Source organism: Blennius ocellaris, assembly GCF_963422515.1.
Source record: "Blennius ocellaris genome assembly, chromosome: 14".
Classification (NCBI taxonomy): domain Eukaryota; kingdom Metazoa; phylum Chordata; class Actinopteri; order Blenniiformes; family Blenniidae; genus Blennius; species Blennius ocellaris.
The window spans coordinates 17,648,915-17,669,304 of NC_137663.1; the positions used below are offsets into that span (position 1 = coordinate 17,648,915).

Sequence of the window (20,390 nt, forward strand, 5' to 3'; positions counted from 1 at the left end):
GTGTTTCCAACTTCACCACCATTGGAGTGTCTAAAAAAAACATGCCTACAGATATGTGCACACGCGTCTTTTGCCGAGTAGTCTGCAATCAAAGACTCGGCGGTTCGATTCTCACCAAGTGTCTCTTGGATGAGCCGCTCCAGAGTGTCTGTCATGTTGGTGGGACGTGGAGAGGAGTCCTCCACTCGCACGACAATCTCCTCCTTGATGGCATTGATGACAAACAGCAGCCGATCTGCATCAGAGACACGCGTTCAAACACAGAGACATTTTAATTCGTCAAAAGATTTGTTTTTCAGTAACAACTAAACCAAGGCAAGACTAATGGAGAAGCTCAGAAAACTAAAGCTGAGGTTGTTGAATTTAAATAGAAAATGAATAAATAAATGAAACAAAAAAAACTAAACGTACCATACTCCGTGCTGAGTCCCCAAAGCTTCACCTTGTTGGCTTCGTACTGGGCCTTCTTTTTTAAGCGACAAGCTCTATAACACAAACACGCAACAGGGAAGAGGACATGGTGGACAAATTACTTCCAAATCACGACAGCGGCCATGCTGTCATAAAAGCGTGGAGGTCAACCCGATCGTGCAGAAAACAGCTGCGCTCCTCTCCTGTGTACACAGCGAGCATATGGACGTGAGCTTTACCTGGACGCCAGCTTGTTCTTCTCCTTGCGGGACCGTGGCCGGGCGGTCAGCGGCAGCTCGCTGACGGGGGTCAGGTCGCTGATCACCTTGTTCAGCTTGCGGAGCTCTGTGCCGATCTGCAGCAACTTGCGTGGATTGGGAGTCAAGTCCTCCACGTCTGTGCGGCGAGACTTCTTCAGCATGTATTTACCTTTGGCAGAAAATAACAACATGAGGCATCAGAGATCACGCCGAGGTCTTTATTCACACTCCAGCTCAATGTGGTGCGTGTGGTATTCCTGTATTGAAAACATGTTTTTATTTGCTATGAGTTATAAACCACCAGGTGGCATCTGATTAAAATAAGAAGGCAATAATAACTTTTTCAGATAATTTTGCCAAAGAGTGAAGAAATTTATTTTCTGGTTCACATAACTGTTAACTTATTTCTCACAGACTTGATATCATTTTCTCACTCGCACTGTTTCTTTTTCACGTCTTTACAGCTGCACATTTGGCAGCTGTAACAAGTCTGAGGTCATAGAATTTACATGTATAACAACTCTGTTAGAGCAAATATGTACATATAGATGAACTCTGAAAAGCCACAACCTTCAAGTGCTTATTTGTTCATCAACCAAATGTGCAATAAAGTTCAATCTCATCGAAATCAAGCAAAACACATTAACATACAAAGGCTTCGTATCGAAAGAGAGACGAGAGAGTCACTTCTGGTCAGTAGCATTATTCAGAATTATAAGCTTGTTTCCCTGACCATTGCCCCTCTTAAATGAGGAGAAATGGTTGGCTTTCTGATTTTTGTGTCACTGGTACAGAAACACAGTGTATTCTTGCAATAAAAAAACATTTTTAAAATAGAAAGATATTGAGTGTATATAATACATTTCAATTGTGAAGACATACGCTTATCTGAGTGCCGTTTTCATTCCATTTTTTCAACTGGAGCCACTTTAAAATGCAGCGGCACTGCAGCGTGTGCACAGCTGCTGGTGTGAAAAATCGAATTGCCTGCGTCCAACTGAAACGATTGCACTTAATGAGCTTATGTAATGAAATTCCGCGTCAAGGAGACGTTAATCCAAAAGTCTTCATTTGCGGGTCTCAACAGGAAGACGTGCTGCCCTGGTATGTGCGTTATGTTGGTGATTGTGTACCGTGGAGAGGCCCGTTCTTCTGGTACAGGTTGCTCGGCAGCGTGTGTCTGTCCCACTCGGATGGCTTCAGCATACGCTCCTGTTTGGAGGGGGTGAGCTGCTCGCTGTACTCCCAGAAGTAGCGGCGCTTTCCTCTCTTCCGGCTGGAGACTCCCGCTGTGAGGCCTTTAATGTCTTCCATCATCTCCATGTCACAGCCTGGTGGAGTTAGAAAGGGGGGGAGGGGGGGAGTTATGATAGAGGAGGCAGAAATTTCCAGCAGAAAAAAAAAAGGATAATTCTAGTTTTAATAAAGGCTCAGATGAAAGTTTTGATGTTATAACCAATGGTGGGAAGGCAACAACTTGATAAAAAAAAAAAATAGATAAGCAGTAATTTTCACCTGGTTCAGAGAAGGCGTCGCTCATATCATCATCCTTGTCTGCTTCGTAGTCTTCATCCTCCTCCTCCTCCTCCTCTTCCTCCTCCTCTTCTTCCTCCTCATTCTCAGACAGCTCATGCTCGCTGCCGAAACCCTCATCGTGGTCTTCGTCGTCTAGCTCCAGGCCATCGACTTCCTCCTCCTCCTCCTCCTCCTCCTCCTCCTCCTCCTCCTCCGCTTCTTCCTCATCCTCTTCCTCCTCATCCTCCTCCACCTGGGAATGCGCCCTATTGGCCAGTCTGCTACGCGTCAGGAACAGGGAGTAGTTGTGCTCTTCCTCTTTGCTCTTCTCCGTGCTCTCGACAACCAGGACGCTGTCGCCGCTCGCCCCTGCCACGCCGTCACTGCTACCCAGCCCGGAGGTGCTGCCCTCCAGAGTCTGGCTGGCCTCTGCCAGTTGAGGCACGGTGGGAGACCACCCAATGGGAATCTCTCGCTTCACAGTGCCCTCCGCCCTCCTTTCAAAGCACACCAGGCTGCTGGGCTCGCCTGCTGTAGCTCCGGCAAGTCCCATCGAGGCGGCACTTGCTGAAGTGGAGGCCTTCTCATTTTGTGGCTGGGCAAGAGGCACAGTGGGGTCCGACCTCTCAAAGTCTGCCTGAGAAGGCCCGTCAGCTGGGGCTTTGCACACGGCACTCACGCGGACTTTAGCCTTCCGCACAAAGTGAGAGCTGTGAGAAGCCGGGGCTGCCATCTTTGTTCCCCGCCCCAGAGGCTTGATGTGAGCTTGGCCGTGGTCCTGGCTGAGACTAAGGTAGGTCTGGGTTTTGGCCATCGTCTCAGTGCTGGAGGGCACAGGTCGGGTTGCTTTCTGGGAGCCTTCGGGGAAATCCGGCAGAGGGCTGCAGGAAAGACGAGAAGAGGCGGTGGAGCTCGGGGAAGGTCGCATGGAGCCGGGGCCAGATCCTTGGCCCGGGACCAGCACTCTCTTACTGTGACAGGGAAGCTGGGGAGGCTGCAGCTGAGCCTGAGGGGCAGGCAGGCTCAGGTCAGCAGCGGGGTACAGCGCCTCACACACGGGCTGCGAATCCTCACTGTTAAGCTGGGCGAGTGTGGGTGTCCGACCAATCACTTCCTCATCCTGGTAGGGGCTGGAGAAGTCATCCAGTCCAAGGAAGTCCACCTCTTTGGTGCCCCAGATGTCACAACTGGCCAGTCGCGTATATCTGTGGAGCGTGGAGGGATACAGCTCCATGATGGCATTGTTATGACAGAAATACCAATAAAATACAGCTTTGTTTAAAAAGGGAAAAAAAATGATTTTTGGGAATATGATCAACATCATGTTCCCATGATGTTGATGCTTGGTGATGTCAATATTTTAATCTATTTTCTTTCTTGTCAGAAACATGGTCAGAGTCCTCATAACAGAATTGATCATTAGCTGCAGCTTTTAATATGAAGCTATATTTGCCTGTGTCTGCACAGGAAGAAAACACAGTTTCCAATGGAAGTGCATTTTCATCAGCAAAGACAACAACATGCTAATTTCTTTTAAGTGTATGTTTTCTAGTACATGTGAAGTGTGACCGTCTGTGTCTGTGCTTGTCCTGTGACGGACTGGCGACCTGTCCAGGATATTCTGACTTTCACATTATGTTAGTTTTAAAAATTCACATTAAAGAGTTCATTCATACAAACGTAAAAGGTCTAAATAGATTTGAAAATGCTCTGTATAAAGGCCTAGAACTGATGCACTTGCACTTACAACAGATATTATGTTTTCATTGATAAAATGAACTTCTTTCACTTGTATTTTGTTATGTTTCCACATTGCAACATGCGTTACCGTTTTGTAAATATGACAATACAAGTAACAATATAAATAGCAAATAAACAACTTCATTAGTTTTTCACAGGTGAAGGTAACCAGAGGGCAGTGAAACCTTTTCACAACTCAGCACATGAACAGAGACGAGAATAAATCCGAGAGCTCAGAGGGTGTCTCAGAACTTCATCTGCTAGTTTTAGTTTCAACGCCCACACAGACACTGTCTGCTTTAATGTCTTAATAGGAGGAAGCTTGCTGGTTGAATAAAACTGTTGTTTGGTAAGTCTACAGAGTGTAGTAGGGTTCCTGTGGACTGAAAAAAAAAAAAAACAACCCATCAGAGCTACCAAACAGTGATGTGGTGACAAAGAGTGAAGGCGACAAGTCATTAGCCAGAAAATAGTACATTTTTCTCCGTGTTTCACTTGAAAATGAGCTCAATTTTTACCGTGGGCTGCAGATTTCTCAAATGCTGCAACAGCCACCATGATTCTGCTCCATTTCATTAGCCTTCAGACTTCAGAGGCTACTGCCAGACCATCGGCTGACACTCAACATTTAGGAGACAGGACACAAACTATTTTGGCAGCTCAAGCACAGGAGTCGCTGCAGGACAGACGGAGTATCACCCGAGACCCCAGGAGACTGCAGCAGCCAGCTGCTATTGTTGTTTACTACCCTCTCAAACCACTCCCTGTCTGCAGGCGAAACCACTACCTGCGTCAAGTCATCCACTATCGCCCGTGGCGGCCGGAGAAGATCAGACCTTGATGATCCCACCCCACCCCTCCACCCCCCCCCCCCCCCCCCCCCCTGCTACAAAATCCTACAGGCAACTGTCCCATCTCATAATGCTCAGAGTCTGACTCTGCATCTGGCTGCGGCTTTCCTGCAGTTCAGAACAGACACATCAGTCACGATCAAGACAACGTTTCAGCGCATGCTAAAGGAACAGAATAGATGGACTCTGGTGGAACAGCACAACTCTGGTGTCACATTCGCTTTGTAAGCCAGATTATTGTATTTTTCTGTGTTAGTCATGGATGGATGGATGAATTTTCAGACATTTAGGAGGAAAAAAAAGATTTTAGAATTTTTTTTTCATTATTATTAACTCATATGACCTGTACTAAATAAAAAAAATGGGTAATGAGGTGGCTACATTATAGGAGCATGAAACTGGGCAATTGGTCTATGTTTATGCATGTGACTTGAATGCTAATTTGTATTTTTTTAGTATCAAAACATGATGCAAGATATTGTACAGTTACCACACAGACACTGCAACGCAACTCCAGCTCCATAGTGGCTTATGCAACCTTAAAGAGGTGAAACGATAATATCGGTATTATCTATTTGCAATAAGCTTTTGTAAATGAGTCAAATAAAACCTTGGGTACGTTTCATCTTTTAATTGGTAGATGTTGTTGTTTACCTTGATGCAAATGTGAGTTACCACAAATAAATAAATAATCCAGTACCTGGTGAGGTCTTCCCAGTAGGAGTCCCACTGTTCGAATGCTGAGCTGCTGCAGACCGTCTCACACTCGCCAAGTCCCATTAGCTGATCCACGCAACCCTCCACCTCCTTTCCTCCATCGGCTACCCCGACGATGCTGTCGCCGCGGGGGCTCTGTCGGTGGGTCATGTCTCTGTCCTGCAGAGAGGCGCAAACAATAAAGGCAAAACATGCGGTGAGTTAGATGATGTTCTGGTTCACTTTTAGCGTTGTTTTGCTGAAGATTTTTTTAATCACGATGAGGAGGTTTTTTTCCACAGACATAAAATACAGATTACTGCCAGTTGAAGCTATTATGAAATTACTTTTGAAATTAATTTTGCACGGTTCCTTTCTTGATAGTTATTTTGTGTTTCACGTCCATGGGAACTTGTGAATAATCTTTGGGTGTGGCAGCAGGTATCATGTCGACAGTTGTGTTATTTGCTGCTCTCTATATGGTTTTAACTCGATGTCAAAGCAGCAGTCACGCTGTGGATAAATCTTAAAATTCATCACAGACAACAGACATTATAAAAACTCTTAAGATGATAAGTCACAATCCAGACTATCACCAATATTTGCTTATCTATCTTCTGTTCAGAATCGCACAGTGTGTCTGCACCTTTAAAGACAAAGTTTACGTTCAACAGTAAAAATGAACGCTTCACAAAACCACTCCTAAAAACGAGAATATTTTAATATGCAGTAATATGCTACATGCGTTGGGTACAGAAGCAGAAGCAGAAAATGGAATGCCGGACAACAAAAATATTTCTCTACTTTCACACCAAGTTTTGTTCCTGCACATAGATACCACTAGTTTTCATCACTTAATTCTTGATGTATAGAATATGTAGATGACATACAGAATGCCATTGTTAGTCTTGCTTGATGAAACAGTTAGTAGCAGTTATCTCTGATTCGACGGAGGGTGGCACGGTGCAATAAAACTTGATCGTGTACAAAAGTTTTCCTGCTGATAAAGTACTCAGACTGCCAACATTGCTCAGTCTGCAGGAGTCTTAAGACACTGAACCTGTTTAGATTCTCAGCTATCAATTACAACATCAGCACAGCAAAAAGTCATTTGACTGGCCACAAATGTGTTCTGCAGCAGCTCCAAATAACCAGCCACAATTGTACCGTCAGTCTACAGGACAAGGACAAAAAAAAAAAAAAAAAAATCATGCAACAGATGGTCCAGCCCCCCACAAGGCTCAGATCTCAACCTCATTGAGACGGTCTGGGATTACATGGAGAGACAAAAGACACAGAGACAGCCCACAGAGTACCTTGAAAAACTGTTTTTAAGTGTAGCTTGGAGAGCTGGTGCTGGTTTAAAGGCTTAAGCGGCAGTCATACCAAATAAAAACACTAACTGCACGACAGAGAAAGATGACAGGCCAGCCTGCACGACACCATCCCGTTAATATGTTACTGTGGGGAAAGAAACTGAGAGTACAGCCGTGAATCATAATTGTTTAGTCTGCAGTGGACAGCAAATTGAGGGAGACACCTGCAGCTGACAGCGTGAGCAATGACAGGAGAGATTTCTGTTTCAAGCTGCTTCACATCACCTGCCTGCAAGCCTCAGCAATTAGGCACGCGCCTCTGGGTGTTGAAGCTGAGAAGGTCACATAGCAATGTTTGTTTACAAGTTCACAACCTCTGTCAATAATATAACCAATCAAACATCCCTCGAAAAGGCATAGGGACTGAAAAGTCCTGTATGAAATATGGAATAAGTTAACAGAATAAAGGACACGATGACCTTTCAATGGGCTTCTATCCTCAATATTTCTAGTTTATACAGTTTTGTCTGTGACAGACACATATCCCAATAGTAAAGAAAAGACAGAACTACTGACAATTATTCTGACAGAACCGTAATTTATTCTGAAGTGTTAGATGGGAGCTATACACAGTGAACCGAGTAAGTTTATAATTGGTTGTTGATATAGGAAAGGGTCTCACTCCCACCAAGACAATTACATTTAAATCAAGGGCATTGCACAATAGTCGTGAGGAAATTAGTGCCAATTCACACTCATATTAACCAACAATGTGCAAAAACCGTCAACACGGATTGTTCCTACTGTTTGGATCACAGTGCATTTTAATCAAACCTAAACAACTTAAGTGAATGGATTTCTGAAATAACCAGTTATGACAGTCAGCATTTCTGTTTTTAAATGTACCACATTGGAAGTGAATGAGTTTTTAAGTTATGAGCACTTCAGAAGATTACTCTGCTCGTGAGTTGCTTTTTTTTGGGGGGGTGGGGGGGGGTTGACCTTTAAACTTCATTTAGATGCAGCAGCATGATCTCAGCGTGAGCAGCTGAAGCTGATGTAAAACAAACGCTTGTCGAGCGGATGTGCAGGAGGACTGATGTTTGCAGCATGGTGGTAGCCGGAAGACAGTGTGCGTGTGTGCGTGCGTGTGCGTGCGTGTCCACTCACCAATTCGTACATGAAATCTGGGTCAGAGCTTGTGGCGAGTAGCTCAGTGCTGGTCAGGGCTTGGTCAGCAAACGAGTAGTTCTGAAAGGCGTCCCCAAAGGGAGGCTCCATCCCACTGACGCTGGGCTGCAACACAACCAAACACAAACAAACCAACAACTGAAGTGAACAAGCAAATCACATAAGAAATCTTTGGCTTTCCCTTTTATCTCTTCTGCTGCAGTCAAGCTGCTAGGTTTGGACCATTCATCCCCAGCATGCGTGTGATTTCTGCTATCAGATGTTAGATAAATTCAAAAAAAGGGACAGGTTCATATGGCAAACAGAGTAGGTGTGCTCTGTGATCAAACCAAAGAGTCCTCAATGTCGAAAATGTGTTTCGAGACGTTCAGAGTTCAGATGATTTGCTTTCCTTATTATATCATTTGCAGAGCATGCAAAGATTGTCAGTCCAATGATAAAGTCTGCACCTTTCACACAGAAAGGAAAACAATGATGAAAGGTGTGTGAACACACACTGAGTCACTTTATGGCTCAGTGTGTGTTTGAAAGTATTTCAAACAAATTTGAAATATTATGCGACGCATATGTTGTTTTCCATCTGAGACAGTTAAGTAGTTGCCGATGTCCAGTCAGCATTAGGCGGAATACAACTGCGAACCACATGCTAAAAGCAATATTAATAGTAGTCTTGAATAAAGTTCCCATGATGTCACAACGGTGTTTTTTTTTTATTTTGTTTGTATTAAGGAACAATAGCAGGCGGCATGGTGATCTGTTTAACCAGAGAACTGGTTAGAAAGGCGTGACCTGACCTCAAAAGCTGCTGCACAGGATGCCTAAAAAAAAAAGGACACTGGACTCTGTGTTTGGTCAAAAGGCAAACATTATCTACTGAATGACAATCTTTCAACAACAACAACAACAAAAAAAAAAATAAGATGCTGACACTTACTAAAAGTGCTACATAGACTTGGACCCTTAATGCAGTCAATACTCGCTGTGATTGTAGCAACAAGGCCGTAATTCTTAAGCTGCCCTTTTTGATGTCCCATCGGCCTGAGCTGACTGCAATAGAGTGAGCGTCTGTGGGTTGACCGTGCCGAGCCTGGCCTTCATTGTTTGTTGGTCTGCCTTTAAAGATGCATTTACATACAGGCATATTTGTTTTGGGCTTCAGTGGACAATATTCAAAGCTCCCAATGCTTTTGGTGAAGGGCAGGCAAATCAAATCAAATAAACAAATAGACATATCAATTCAGTGTCTTTAACAACTGAAGGTAAATATTCAGCACAATAGTCTGTTCAAGGCCCAGTGAAACTGGTGTTAAGGGTGGTATTTTGTTTGATACATTCAAGTATTCCAGTTAAAAACGGTTGAAAATTTCAGTAACCGGTCATATGTAATGTCGATGGTCAGGAGCGGGGCAAATAAAATCCAGTCAAACATTTCAAATGGATGCCAAATTTTGTTTGTAAATTTGTTTTTACATTTCTATTGGACCTTTTCAGATGTTTCCCTTTAAACTGTATATTGATTTACTGTCCTTCTGTCTAGTTGTTATTATTTCATCTTTGTTTGGCATTCTTGTGGACAACAAATTTCCCTGCATGTTTGTCTGTTTACAGTGTGGGAATAAAAATTTAATCTTGAGTTGGGGAACACCCTGATGTGCAAGATTGAGTCATCACTAATCGTGAGACAATGATTTGGCGCGGATAAAAAGATAATTGAACAATTAGCTTATAGACAGAAACAAAAACTGACAGGAAATATATTTTTAAGCTAATTGTTTTAAATATCTAATGTTGTTGAGGCTGAGATTCACTTCTGAAGCCGACTGTGCCACGTTTCTGTTCTTTTACCACCACAGCTGAGATTAGAAAATATACTGTGTTCATTATCAACACCTTCTGCACTTATAAGGATTCTGAAAGGACCGCATCCTCATTCATTAACTCGATCACTGTTTGTCCATCTGTCCTCAGCAGCTGTTTTGATGCAGCATCCACAGACGTCAATGTGCGCCGGGGTCAGTCACTCACCTCTTTCAACTGCGGTGGACAGTTTTTTTTTCTTCATATCTTTCATATTGTTTGTCTGTCTGAAAAGCTCCATTGTTTCCACGGTTATTCACAGGATTTTCAGATTCTGGCTTTGATTGTGTTGTGAAAGGAGCAGTTCAATCTCAGTTTTAAAAGGGACTCGTATTTCAAAATAACAGTAACTCTTTGTTTGAACGGTGCTGAATCGACGAATGCTTAACCACAGGAAGCGACTCTGTTGCACAGTCACGTCGAAGAAACCGTGCGCGTCAGTGACAATGAACGTTTTCCTTCTTTCCTCCTTACCTGAGGCATTGCCAGACACGGCTTATAGCTCCAGCGGCGGGAACCTCTGGGCCGCCTGTCCAGTCCCAGTGGTGTGAGGCTGTGCGATCAGCACGATAAATTACTGCTGAGGGGGGACGATCACAGGGGCTGGCGGATGCTGCCGATGAGACCAGGGTGAGGGTGAGGGCGGGGGTGGGGGAGGGAGAGGGTGAATGATTGGGTTCAACCTGCTCTGGTGTGGTCTGGTACGGATCTCTGTATGCTTCAGGTCTGCGGAGAATGAGAAGAAAGCAAAGAAATATTTAGAGTCACGACAAGCGAAAAGAAAAAAACATAAAAACACGCCAGATGTACACAGACATCAGAATCAGAATGTCTTTAGGTAACCACAGCTGTTGAGCTTGTGAGCAGCTCACATACACAACTGTAGGACGGTGAACTGCGTGTTTAGGTTTCCAAACTAAATAACACAAAATGTAGTTCGATTTCATTGAAAGGGTTTCACGAACACTAAAATATATCTTCAAAAGGTGAAAATGACAAAGAGATGCACAATCAAATCAAGTCCGTGCTGTAACTTCATCCAGAAATCTGACATAAAATGCACATAGAGGAACAAAGATCCCGCAAATAAACAATAATCTAAAACACAAAGTAAAGATACAAATGCAAAGTGAACAGTTGAAATCTGTACAATCAATCCATTTGCTCCTCTTCTACATCGCCCTATCCACCTCAGAGTCACAGGCAAGATTACATCATCGACAAGTCATCAGTCCGTCAAAGGGTTAATTAGACAGAGAGACAGACAGATTCAAACCTACTGGCAGCCACAGTCCTCATTAGCCTCCAACCGGGTCACCCACGCACTGGTAGAATTTGCAAACTCCAAACAGAAAGCCTGGCAACGACTCCAACGGAGGATATTCTCAGTGCGACGTGAGATTGCTCACCATTACAACACTGCGCTGCCTAATTAAGACATATTGTGGATAAAGAGTATAAATCAAGAATTCCTTGTGAGGGTTATTTGGTGTCTTTAATGAAACGTCACCACAAATGGGTCACCTAAATTTATTTTCCTAATACTAATGTGGGGATTCAAAAGTGGGAGCTAAATTTAAACACAATTAAATGTGCGATAGCCGCCAGCAGGTTACAGAAGTTCATATCTCAACACTTCGTCGTGCATGAAGTGTGTTGTTTTGATTCCAGACAGGAAGTGAACAAATGAAAACCCAAGACGAACTCTGCTTACTGCAAAGTACAACGAACACTACTAAATACAAACAATTTAAATGGCTTCATTCATCATCTATTAGCCCATACAGAGGACCCACAGTCCATTATCACATTAGTTGTGGAATAATTCCAAAGTGAATCAAAACTTAATTTTAGCTGTCTCATCTACAAACTGTCACTGTAAATATTGATAAATGTGGAGCAATTATTCCCTACATGAGTATTAAATCGTTTTATTCCATCATTACAAAGTATTGTTTGTTCTGAGTTTATAGTGTCCCCTCCATTGTTATTCATTTTCTCTTGAGTAAAATATTCACATTTTCTTGCCAAAGTCACGGTGGAGCATCTGAATGTGCGGCCTCCAAAGCCGCAACAATCCAACTGATTGTGGGTGCTTTTGCTGCGCTCGCAAAGGAAACATATTAAGATCTGCACGGAGACGTGACCCCAGCAGTAATCAGCTGACAGAAAATCGCTCACCAATCCCTCTCTGTTCTGCGGCTGGGCGAAGCGCATCACTTCCTCTTGCTTGGTGCTGCTGACTGATTTAAATGAACTTCTCACCCCAAAGCTCTTTGCGCAGACACAGGAAGTACCATAAAACACAGTGGTACACGCGACTGGTCGAGCTGCAGACCTACAGGCAACACCTTTGCAAATATCACAGCATATACAAAACACTACGTCTATGTATGCATGCCCGCTCTCTCGCCAACAATACGTTTGGATGTTCCGCCTCGGAAAAACAAATGGGTGTTGTTATATGTCGATGTGCACTTGCTTCCAGGGCATCTGTCTGGTTTCACGAGCAGCAGAATGAAGAAACATATGGCCTGAGCACAGCAGCAGCACCAGCATCAATCCTGACCCCGCTCACTCACTGAAGAGAAACACGACGACCGTTTCCACAATCAGAGACTTCACCATCATGTAGAAAATGAGCCACAGCACTCAAGCTCACAGCAGCTCCGAACAGTTATCCAGCAGCGCAGTTTAATGTAATCTAACTTACTGCTCAGCGGCTGACACAGGCTATAATGCAGAGCTGGATATTTATGATCTGGGTTCTGTGAGCATGACAGACTCCCCCCTCAACAAAAGACAGAATGCCGAGTTTCTCCCACAGACTACAGTCCGACTTGAGGAATAATATGTTTTTAAAACTGCTTTCTTTCAGTTCACGCACTATGAGCCCCCCCCCCCCCCCCCCCCCAACAAAACAGCAGGCAGTGTTTTATTCTGTGTTCTTGGAAATACTAAATTTGAAAATTTACATTTTCACTGGTTTACTTTCTTGACCCGTACAGCGCTGGAAACAGACGCTCGACTGGAGCACAATTTCTGCTGCATCATGTTAACATCTTAAAAACTGTTGCAGCAGAGTAACCGGGGCAGCTTCTGTCCATCCAGCCCCGGTGATAAAACACAACCCTCACACTCAGTAATATGATTGACTGGAGATAATGCTGCTGCGACTGACTCAGAGGCTGCATCCCTCAATTATCGCTGCTAACATGCTAAATATATATCAAATGGTCTCTTGCACTTTTTCTTTTTAGAAAATGTGATTTTCCTCTGTTGCAGCTTCTGTTGATGAGTATCGTGAACAAGCGGGGTGAAAATATAATTTCTCCAGACATGTATGGCTTCCTCCGTTCATGTCACACATGAGACTGAGCGCAATGAGCCTTAATTAAAAACTGCTTCTCTTTAACAGAAACGAGCAACAGATGGAGTTGAATAAATGAAATGTCATATACATATGTTTGTTGTGTTTATAATAGTGTGCTGATCATTTTGACAAGTAGCAGAAAGAGAAAAGAAGGCACGTCTCACAACTTTAGGGCATGAACAGACAAAGGCATGTTGAAGTGGAATTGATGATGGATTACATTTTTAATTTGAACAAACTGCCAATTATGTATAAAGATTATGCCACTTAAAAAAAAAAAGGAATGTTGCAAACCAAGATTGTATGCAAAGTTCCCAAAATCCTTTATATTTTCAACATCAAATAAAAAGCGCATTTCCTCCCCTCCCACTTACAGCTCAGAATAGGCAGAATTTAGTTGTGAATGTACCCGACTGCAGTCGTAGCTCCACTATCAAGGAAACAACTCACATTCCCAACCTCCCAACATTGAACGTGGTCCAAGTAGGCCAATCAGCAGTGTCTTATTTGGAACGAGTTACCTACTGATACCAGTCGCTGATCCCTGCAGAGATAACAAGCTGGAGATGCCAGCCTGTTTACTAAAAAGGGACGTGTGACAGAGCCACAGCAAACATAACCAAAGGTCATGAAGCCACAAGTCCTGAGTGTGTTTTTACAGCCGTGGCAATCAGAGAAACAGAGTATGGATGCTCAGTGAGAAACTGTGCTTAAAGGTTGGGGATTAAGATTATTTATTCATGTCGCCACTTATGATGATGTGGGATAAACCACAAGTGGCAAGAGGGAGCCTCAATTTGATTGATCTGTCATTGTTCCACAAAGAATAATGTTTACATGACTGATAAGATCAAATTTCATTTGCAATTTTGAAAATATATCGAAATTCAAAAACAAAGTGTGAGCAGATGAATGTAAAATATATCAGAAATTGCACATTTATGGACACCTAACAAAAGCCAATAGTTTTATCATTGTGCTGTCTCACATGTTCATTGATCAGGGCTCAGTTTAAAATGCTACAGCTGAAGTCCCGGGTGCTCTTGTGCTCAGGCGTGGACTACACGAATCAGCTGTAGGTTTATGATCACTGAGGGTTAACTGAACAACAATTTTCATCTTTTTCAGGACAAATGTAAAGGGGACGGATATATTCTGCAGAAAGGTAACTTTCTCAAAGATGGTGTGTTTAGAAGCTGAAGAAATTTGCAAACGTAAAGATTTGAGTGAGATTCTGGTGATTTGAATCAGTTGGGCCAGCTTTCACTCACCACTGTAGATTAGCTGATAGATCTTATAAAAAGGTGTCAGATTTCACTGTTGCGAGACCTACAGTATAAATTATGAGTCATAATGTTATGACTCAGTATACATGTCAAAAGGAAAGTATCCTGCTGGTTTCCACCATCTTCAGTATAGATTGTTCTATCCATCACAAGCTCTGCTACTCAACCCACTCATATGTTTCTGTCCAATCCATCGGCTTCGAGAATGCAAAGTCGCTGCTGATCGGACGCAGAGTCAGTGTGCTTGGAGTGCAGATGACCAGCAGAACAAATGTGGAGTGAAACGTCACTGATTTCATTTTCAGCAGATGTTTTTGACTAGTTAAACACAGACAGCTGGGACCATTACTGCCATTAATTGTTGAGCAATATTGTAATAATATCTGGAATTAAGCCACCTGGGCTTTTCCAGTTGACAGAGGTCAAACTGTCTGCTGTGAAGAGGGTCAATCAACCTAATTAATTTGGAAAGTGCATAGGAATGAGAGCAGTGTGAGACTCATGAAATCATCAAGAATCAGGTTAAAGGAAACCGCAACGATTTGACACATGCTCAAAAACTATTTTGATATTGAGTAGCTACGCCAAGATTAGATTTTGTTTCCGCCAAACACTTCGATTGCAACCGCTTCAGTGTGCATGTTTCAACCAATTCCTGCAGATCTTCTCAACACACTGTATTTTTTTCTTCTCATTTTTAAAATTTTAGACTGTATTTCAGAGTTTTACATACCAAACAATCAATTGACATCAATTGAAATCAACAGATTTATAATGATTATCCATTGCAGACATAGATTTCAATGAGACTTACACAAAAATAAAACAGTGAAGATAAAGCGCAAGTAAAACCTTACTGTTGATACTATTCAAGCAAACACAACTTAAAGATAAAGTGTGAAGAAGCATATCGTGAGCTTATATGTACCTTGCCAGAGAGCCTTATGTATGGAAACCTTTGGATAAAGATTAACACATGAATCATGAAAATTTGTGGGGGAAAAATGTGCATGGGTATTTACCCGGAATCATGCCAAGCCTACTTTACTTTACTATTTCCACAGTGCCTTGAGTGAGGATTAATTACAACAAAGGGACTGTCTTGTGTGTAACACGAAGACATTTTTGGTTGGATATTACCTCCGGTTAAATGAAAAAAAAAATGTGTATAAAAAATACACAAGGGGAAAAGGAGCCAACTTGAGCCATGTGTATTCTATGTAGTAGCAAAGACTGTTACTTTATGCTTCACTGCTACAAAGGTGGAGTTACAGATGGCTAGCTTGAGTGCAGATACTTCTGATCAATACACCATGACCTATTTTCAAGCCTTGAGGAGTCAAAAAAAACCATTATAGAATCAGACATCATATCATCCAAAATGCAATAAACAAACAGTTTCATCTAAAACATCTAAATAAGACAGGAAGTTTCATCTCTCCATCTTTCAATTGTATAGAGAAGCACAACAGTTGAACAATACAATCCTTATAATATACAAAAAGGAAGGTCTAGTTTACAGATAACCCGACAGAAACACAAATAAAACCATAAAATCCACCAGCATCTCTCTGCACTGAACACAGAGCCTCCAAAGCAAAACAAAGCCTCAATCTAACCACCAGTGCCAACACCCACGTAATCCCACGTCCCTATTGGTCGATCGGAGATGACGTCCCGCCTCCAGACGTCTCTGATTGGCCGCTGCGTTCATCAATCACATTGGCAGCTCCATCATAAACAGCCCCTTTTCAGTCTAGGTTGAGGCAGAAGATAAACAACTTGGAGGCCTCCATGCCCGTGGCCTAGATAACAGCATTTAAAAGATATTTAAAGTAAAATCTAGCACTTGCCACAGAACCTGAAAGCAGCGCTCTAAAAAAATGTAAAAATGTGCCCTTTTCAGTATTCACGGCGAAGAAAACACACACAATAGGACGTTTCTGTCTTCAGATCGGCTGATAAACTATAAAACGGGATATTTAGATGAAAATCAAAACGAATCTATTATTCCTAACAAATCACTGGTTGTGGTATATCCTCGGAGGGGATGTGAGCGAGATATTCGCCTCGGATCACATGGAAATTTCTAGTTGTATCGAGCTTTTTTCCATCAGCACTGGGTGTTCTCGGTGTTGGGGGGCGTGTACCTACCGAGACGTGCAAAAAGTCCGTGCTGAGCGTTTCTCTGGCCTTTTGTGGGTTTAAAACCCCAAATACAATTTTAAACTGGTTAATTGTGTTATCGAATATCATATGTGGGAAGTGATGCATAGGTTTAAATACAATAACAGCTGTGCAGCGTCATATTTAGAGTTTAAAAGTACAGTACAATGGGATCTTCTTATGTAAGTGCAGTTTTTGACCATCATTACCCTGCTTCTGAATACGATAATCAATTAAATGAACCAGAAGGTGATTAATAATACCAGTTGGAAGGTGTTTATTTGACAGCTTTCACGCTGTATGACCGCAGTTTGTGTCCGCTCGCGATGAAGCGGACCCGCGTTAGAAGCTTGATAAAAACCCATTTCTGACCACATCTAATAAGATATCTGGCTTCGAACTGCCCATAGCTGGGCTTTTTGATGCGGAACAGGCGAGTGTTTGTCTCCTGTTCACCCGCAGCTCGGTCAGTATGGCCTCCGTCCGTCCGCCCCCTTCCTCCTCATCCCAGCTGAAGCCCGAACACAACAACAGACCTGCCGTTAGCTCTACGGCTAATCCAGCACCGCGGCCGAGAGCCCCGTCCGCTGCCCCGCTAAACTTCGCCGCAAACGACTCCATAACGGTCCTACTCACTGTTGGGACGCCCACGCATGCGTCTCCCGTGGTGTTGGAGCTCACCGTCGGTAATAAGGCTCCTTTTCAATGGAGTCCGCACGCTGTTGAAGCTCTCTCGGGTTTGTTTTGTTTTTCTTCTTCCTGACGGGTTCCTGGAAAGCGCGTGACTGCCCGCGCACGTGGTGCGCCGCTCGTCCAATCGGAGCAGAGCTCGAGCCTGGCCGAAAACGCTCCTGCAACATTTCTACCAAAGCAGAAATTTAGGCTCAAAGTTACAGACATGGACCAATATTCCTAAAACAGGGCCCTGGGCACAGACACGAGAGGAGGCCCCACAACTTCCTCAAATGTCCAATTTATCTGTTGCTTTGTGTGTAATTGTTTTATTGCACATTGAATATGGATCGGACCTCTGATTATGTTTGCATGCTCTCTCAGTCAGTGCTTGCATTTTATCTGGATATTCGTATAGTCCAGAAAGTATTCTTTAGTGGTAAATAGCCTGAATGTTTGTTAATTGTCTTTCTCCCTGCGAGGGATTGGTGACCCATTGAGGGTGTACCCTGCTGCTCCAGCACTCTGGAACCCTGAAATAGATAAAGAGATAAAGAAGATAATGGTTTTTGTTTTTCTGAGGTATTTGATTTCACTTTTGTTGTTTTCTGTCATTTTTGGTTATATATTCTCTCTTATGTTCTTTTGTGTGTCTATTCTATTTTTTATTTCTCTTTTGTGGTTGTTCCACCCTTTTCTTTTCTTCAATTCCTTTTTATCGGTATTTTTCCATCGTTCACGTAGCATTTTGCCTTGGACATTATAGTTGGATACCCACAAAACATCCTAACCTATATAGATATTACTGAGATTGTAATACACACTCTTACTAAATTTTTACCACTAAATAACTACTCTCCCGAGAACAGGGGAACATGGGTGCAGCTTTTTGTTATTAAAAAAAGAAAAACTTTGAGCATGAAGTAAACCTGTCAAGAAACTGAAAAAGGAACCATACTCTTTAACGTTATACAAAAGATGGCCTCACTGGTTTAACATACCTGATCCATCTTTCCCATCTTTTCAAGAACACATTTTGTTGCGGTCTTGTGACAAATGTAATTCTTTCCGGCTGCACCAAGTATCTGAAATAGATATTTATACTTACAGGAGAAGTTATCAGGTAGCAGGGCCCCGAGACACAGAGAAACAAACTCAAATGGAATGTCTGTCATAAATATGCGCTAAATAATTTTATAAACCTTCTGCCAAAAAGGGAACAATACTGTACAGGACAAGAATATGTGGAAATGATTTGCCTCTTGGCCCACCGCACTGTCTCCAACATGCATGAGTTGGTGTAATGTTTATTTTCCCTAGTGTTATAAAAAAATCTAATGAGGCTTTTCCAGTAAAACTCTCTCCATAGTCTTGAATTTGACGTTTTCCATTGTATTCCACATAACTCTCCCCAATCTTCTGCAATCAGTACCAAGTTTCCTTCCTGTTCCCATTTCTGTTCAACATTCAGTGAGTATATTCCATCTCTTTAATGACTATATTAAATCTCTTTTTAATCTCTTTTTTTTCTTTCTTTGTGGCTATTTTGTTGTTGTGTTTTGTCCAGTTGGAACCCAGAAGACACACTTTTTTTTCTAAATCTCATAACGCATCTCCGGAGTGTTTTTAATAAAAAACAATGGTCCGTAAGTAATAGAAGTCTTACATTTCAGTCACCAATAGCCCACAAAGATTTCATCTTGTGAATTTCTTTCTTATAATGATCTCCTGGAAAGCCTGTAGGTGTTTGTTGTTTAAATGACTTTCTGCTGTGCATCGTAAAATATTTATGCTGCAATGCAGTTTCTCATATTCAACTTTGGGTAATTTTCACAAACGTGTTGCCTTGCAAGTCACTGAATTCTCAATGAATTTGAAATTTGATTGCATTCCATTTTGGGGGAGTTATTTTGTGCTTAATGCATCTTCCGATATCATATTCTTTGTAGCGGCTCAGCTTGTAAATTTAATTTCACCTTCAATTTGGTTCATTATTTTTCAAGCATTTAGTCGCCCTTGTGTGTGAAAGGTGCTTTCAGTTGAAACGTGTTTCCTTCATTATATGAAAACAATGTGTTTTTTGTGCTGTTGTTTGCTCTTGTTTTGAAAGTGCTCATTTCACACATTTCCAATTCAACATTACAGATTGCAAACGGGCCAAATAAACAAAAGCAGCGGAATGTTAGCGGGCAAACATGGTTGTTACTGTCCAACATTTTGCATCTGTTGGGCCTTATGGACCTGCACAATGTGTTGTCTGGGTAACAAACAATGTAAAAAGAAAAAGTTATTGGAGTGCAATCTTGTTCACTAGATGGTGATGATGGTGTAATTTACACTGAAAATTGTATATTACAATTTTGAAACATTGATGAAACATGAAATGAAACATTTTAAAAAGACAAATCAAACAACTAAAGATGTGATCGGTTTGGTTAAAACCGAACCGCGAAGGGATTTGGGAGCCAAGGTTAAAGTGACCTAAGGCGTGTGCCACATGGGACTTGTAACCACCACACCATGTCAACAGTGTTTTAAACCCTCTGCAAATAAACAGCCATGGTTTTCTTCTGGAAACAGCCCATGGTCTTAAAGGATTTTGACACAACAATGTGTCCAATTTCTCTGAGATGAAAAGGATGAGAAGATGCTTGAAATGAGGATTTGTGACTCTGAACAAGAAGCGTTTTTCTCTTCTGTGGTGGAAAAAGCAACAGGCGTGGTTTAAAAAAACGTGACAAATGATAATATCTGTTTCATGATTATAAAATAAATACTACTACATGAATCATCATCATATAACAAATTAAAGAAAGCAAAATATCACCACAGTCAAATCAGTTCTTTTTTCCTGTGTTTCAGTTTGAGCTCAGTAGTATTATTAGAATAACTATCTGAAGGACTGTTCGTATCTGTGTGCGATAAAACACTGTACATGTGTGTTACGTGAGGAAAACAGGAATAATCAAACCATCATGGCCAAACTAAATTTTTATGGAACATAAAAGTAATGGTTAAACAAAACAACTTTTGCGCACTCACACAGGCTCAAGAAT

At 42.2% G+C, this 20,390-nt stretch overlaps 1 protein-coding gene across 1 annotated transcript in view; it reads right to left on the bottom strand.

The window, feature by feature from the left end:
- Nucleotides 1–17,411, bottom strand: part of crebrf (creb3 regulatory factor) — a 28,288-nt gene extending 10,877 nt beyond the window's left edge. The window contains exons 1-9 of the mRNA XM_080509194.1: nucleotides 17,299–17,411; nucleotides 10,312–10,563; nucleotides 7,960–8,085; nucleotides 5,478–5,653; nucleotides 2,187–3,391; nucleotides 1,805–2,002; nucleotides 651–840; nucleotides 412–485; nucleotides 116–235 (exon numbers count right to left, since the gene is read on the bottom strand). Coding sequence (XP_080365320.1) covers nucleotides 116–235; nucleotides 412–485; nucleotides 651–840; nucleotides 1,805–2,002; nucleotides 2,187–3,391; nucleotides 5,478–5,653; nucleotides 7,960–8,085; nucleotides 10,312–10,320 — 2,098 coding nt within the window. The 5' untranslated portion in view covers nucleotides 10,321–10,563; nucleotides 17,299–17,411. The remainder of the gene's footprint in view (nucleotides 1–115; nucleotides 236–411; nucleotides 486–650; nucleotides 841–1,804; nucleotides 2,003–2,186; nucleotides 3,392–5,477; nucleotides 5,654–7,959; nucleotides 8,086–10,311; nucleotides 10,564–17,298) is intronic.
- Between the last annotated feature and the right edge of the window lie 2,979 nt (nucleotides 17,412–20,390).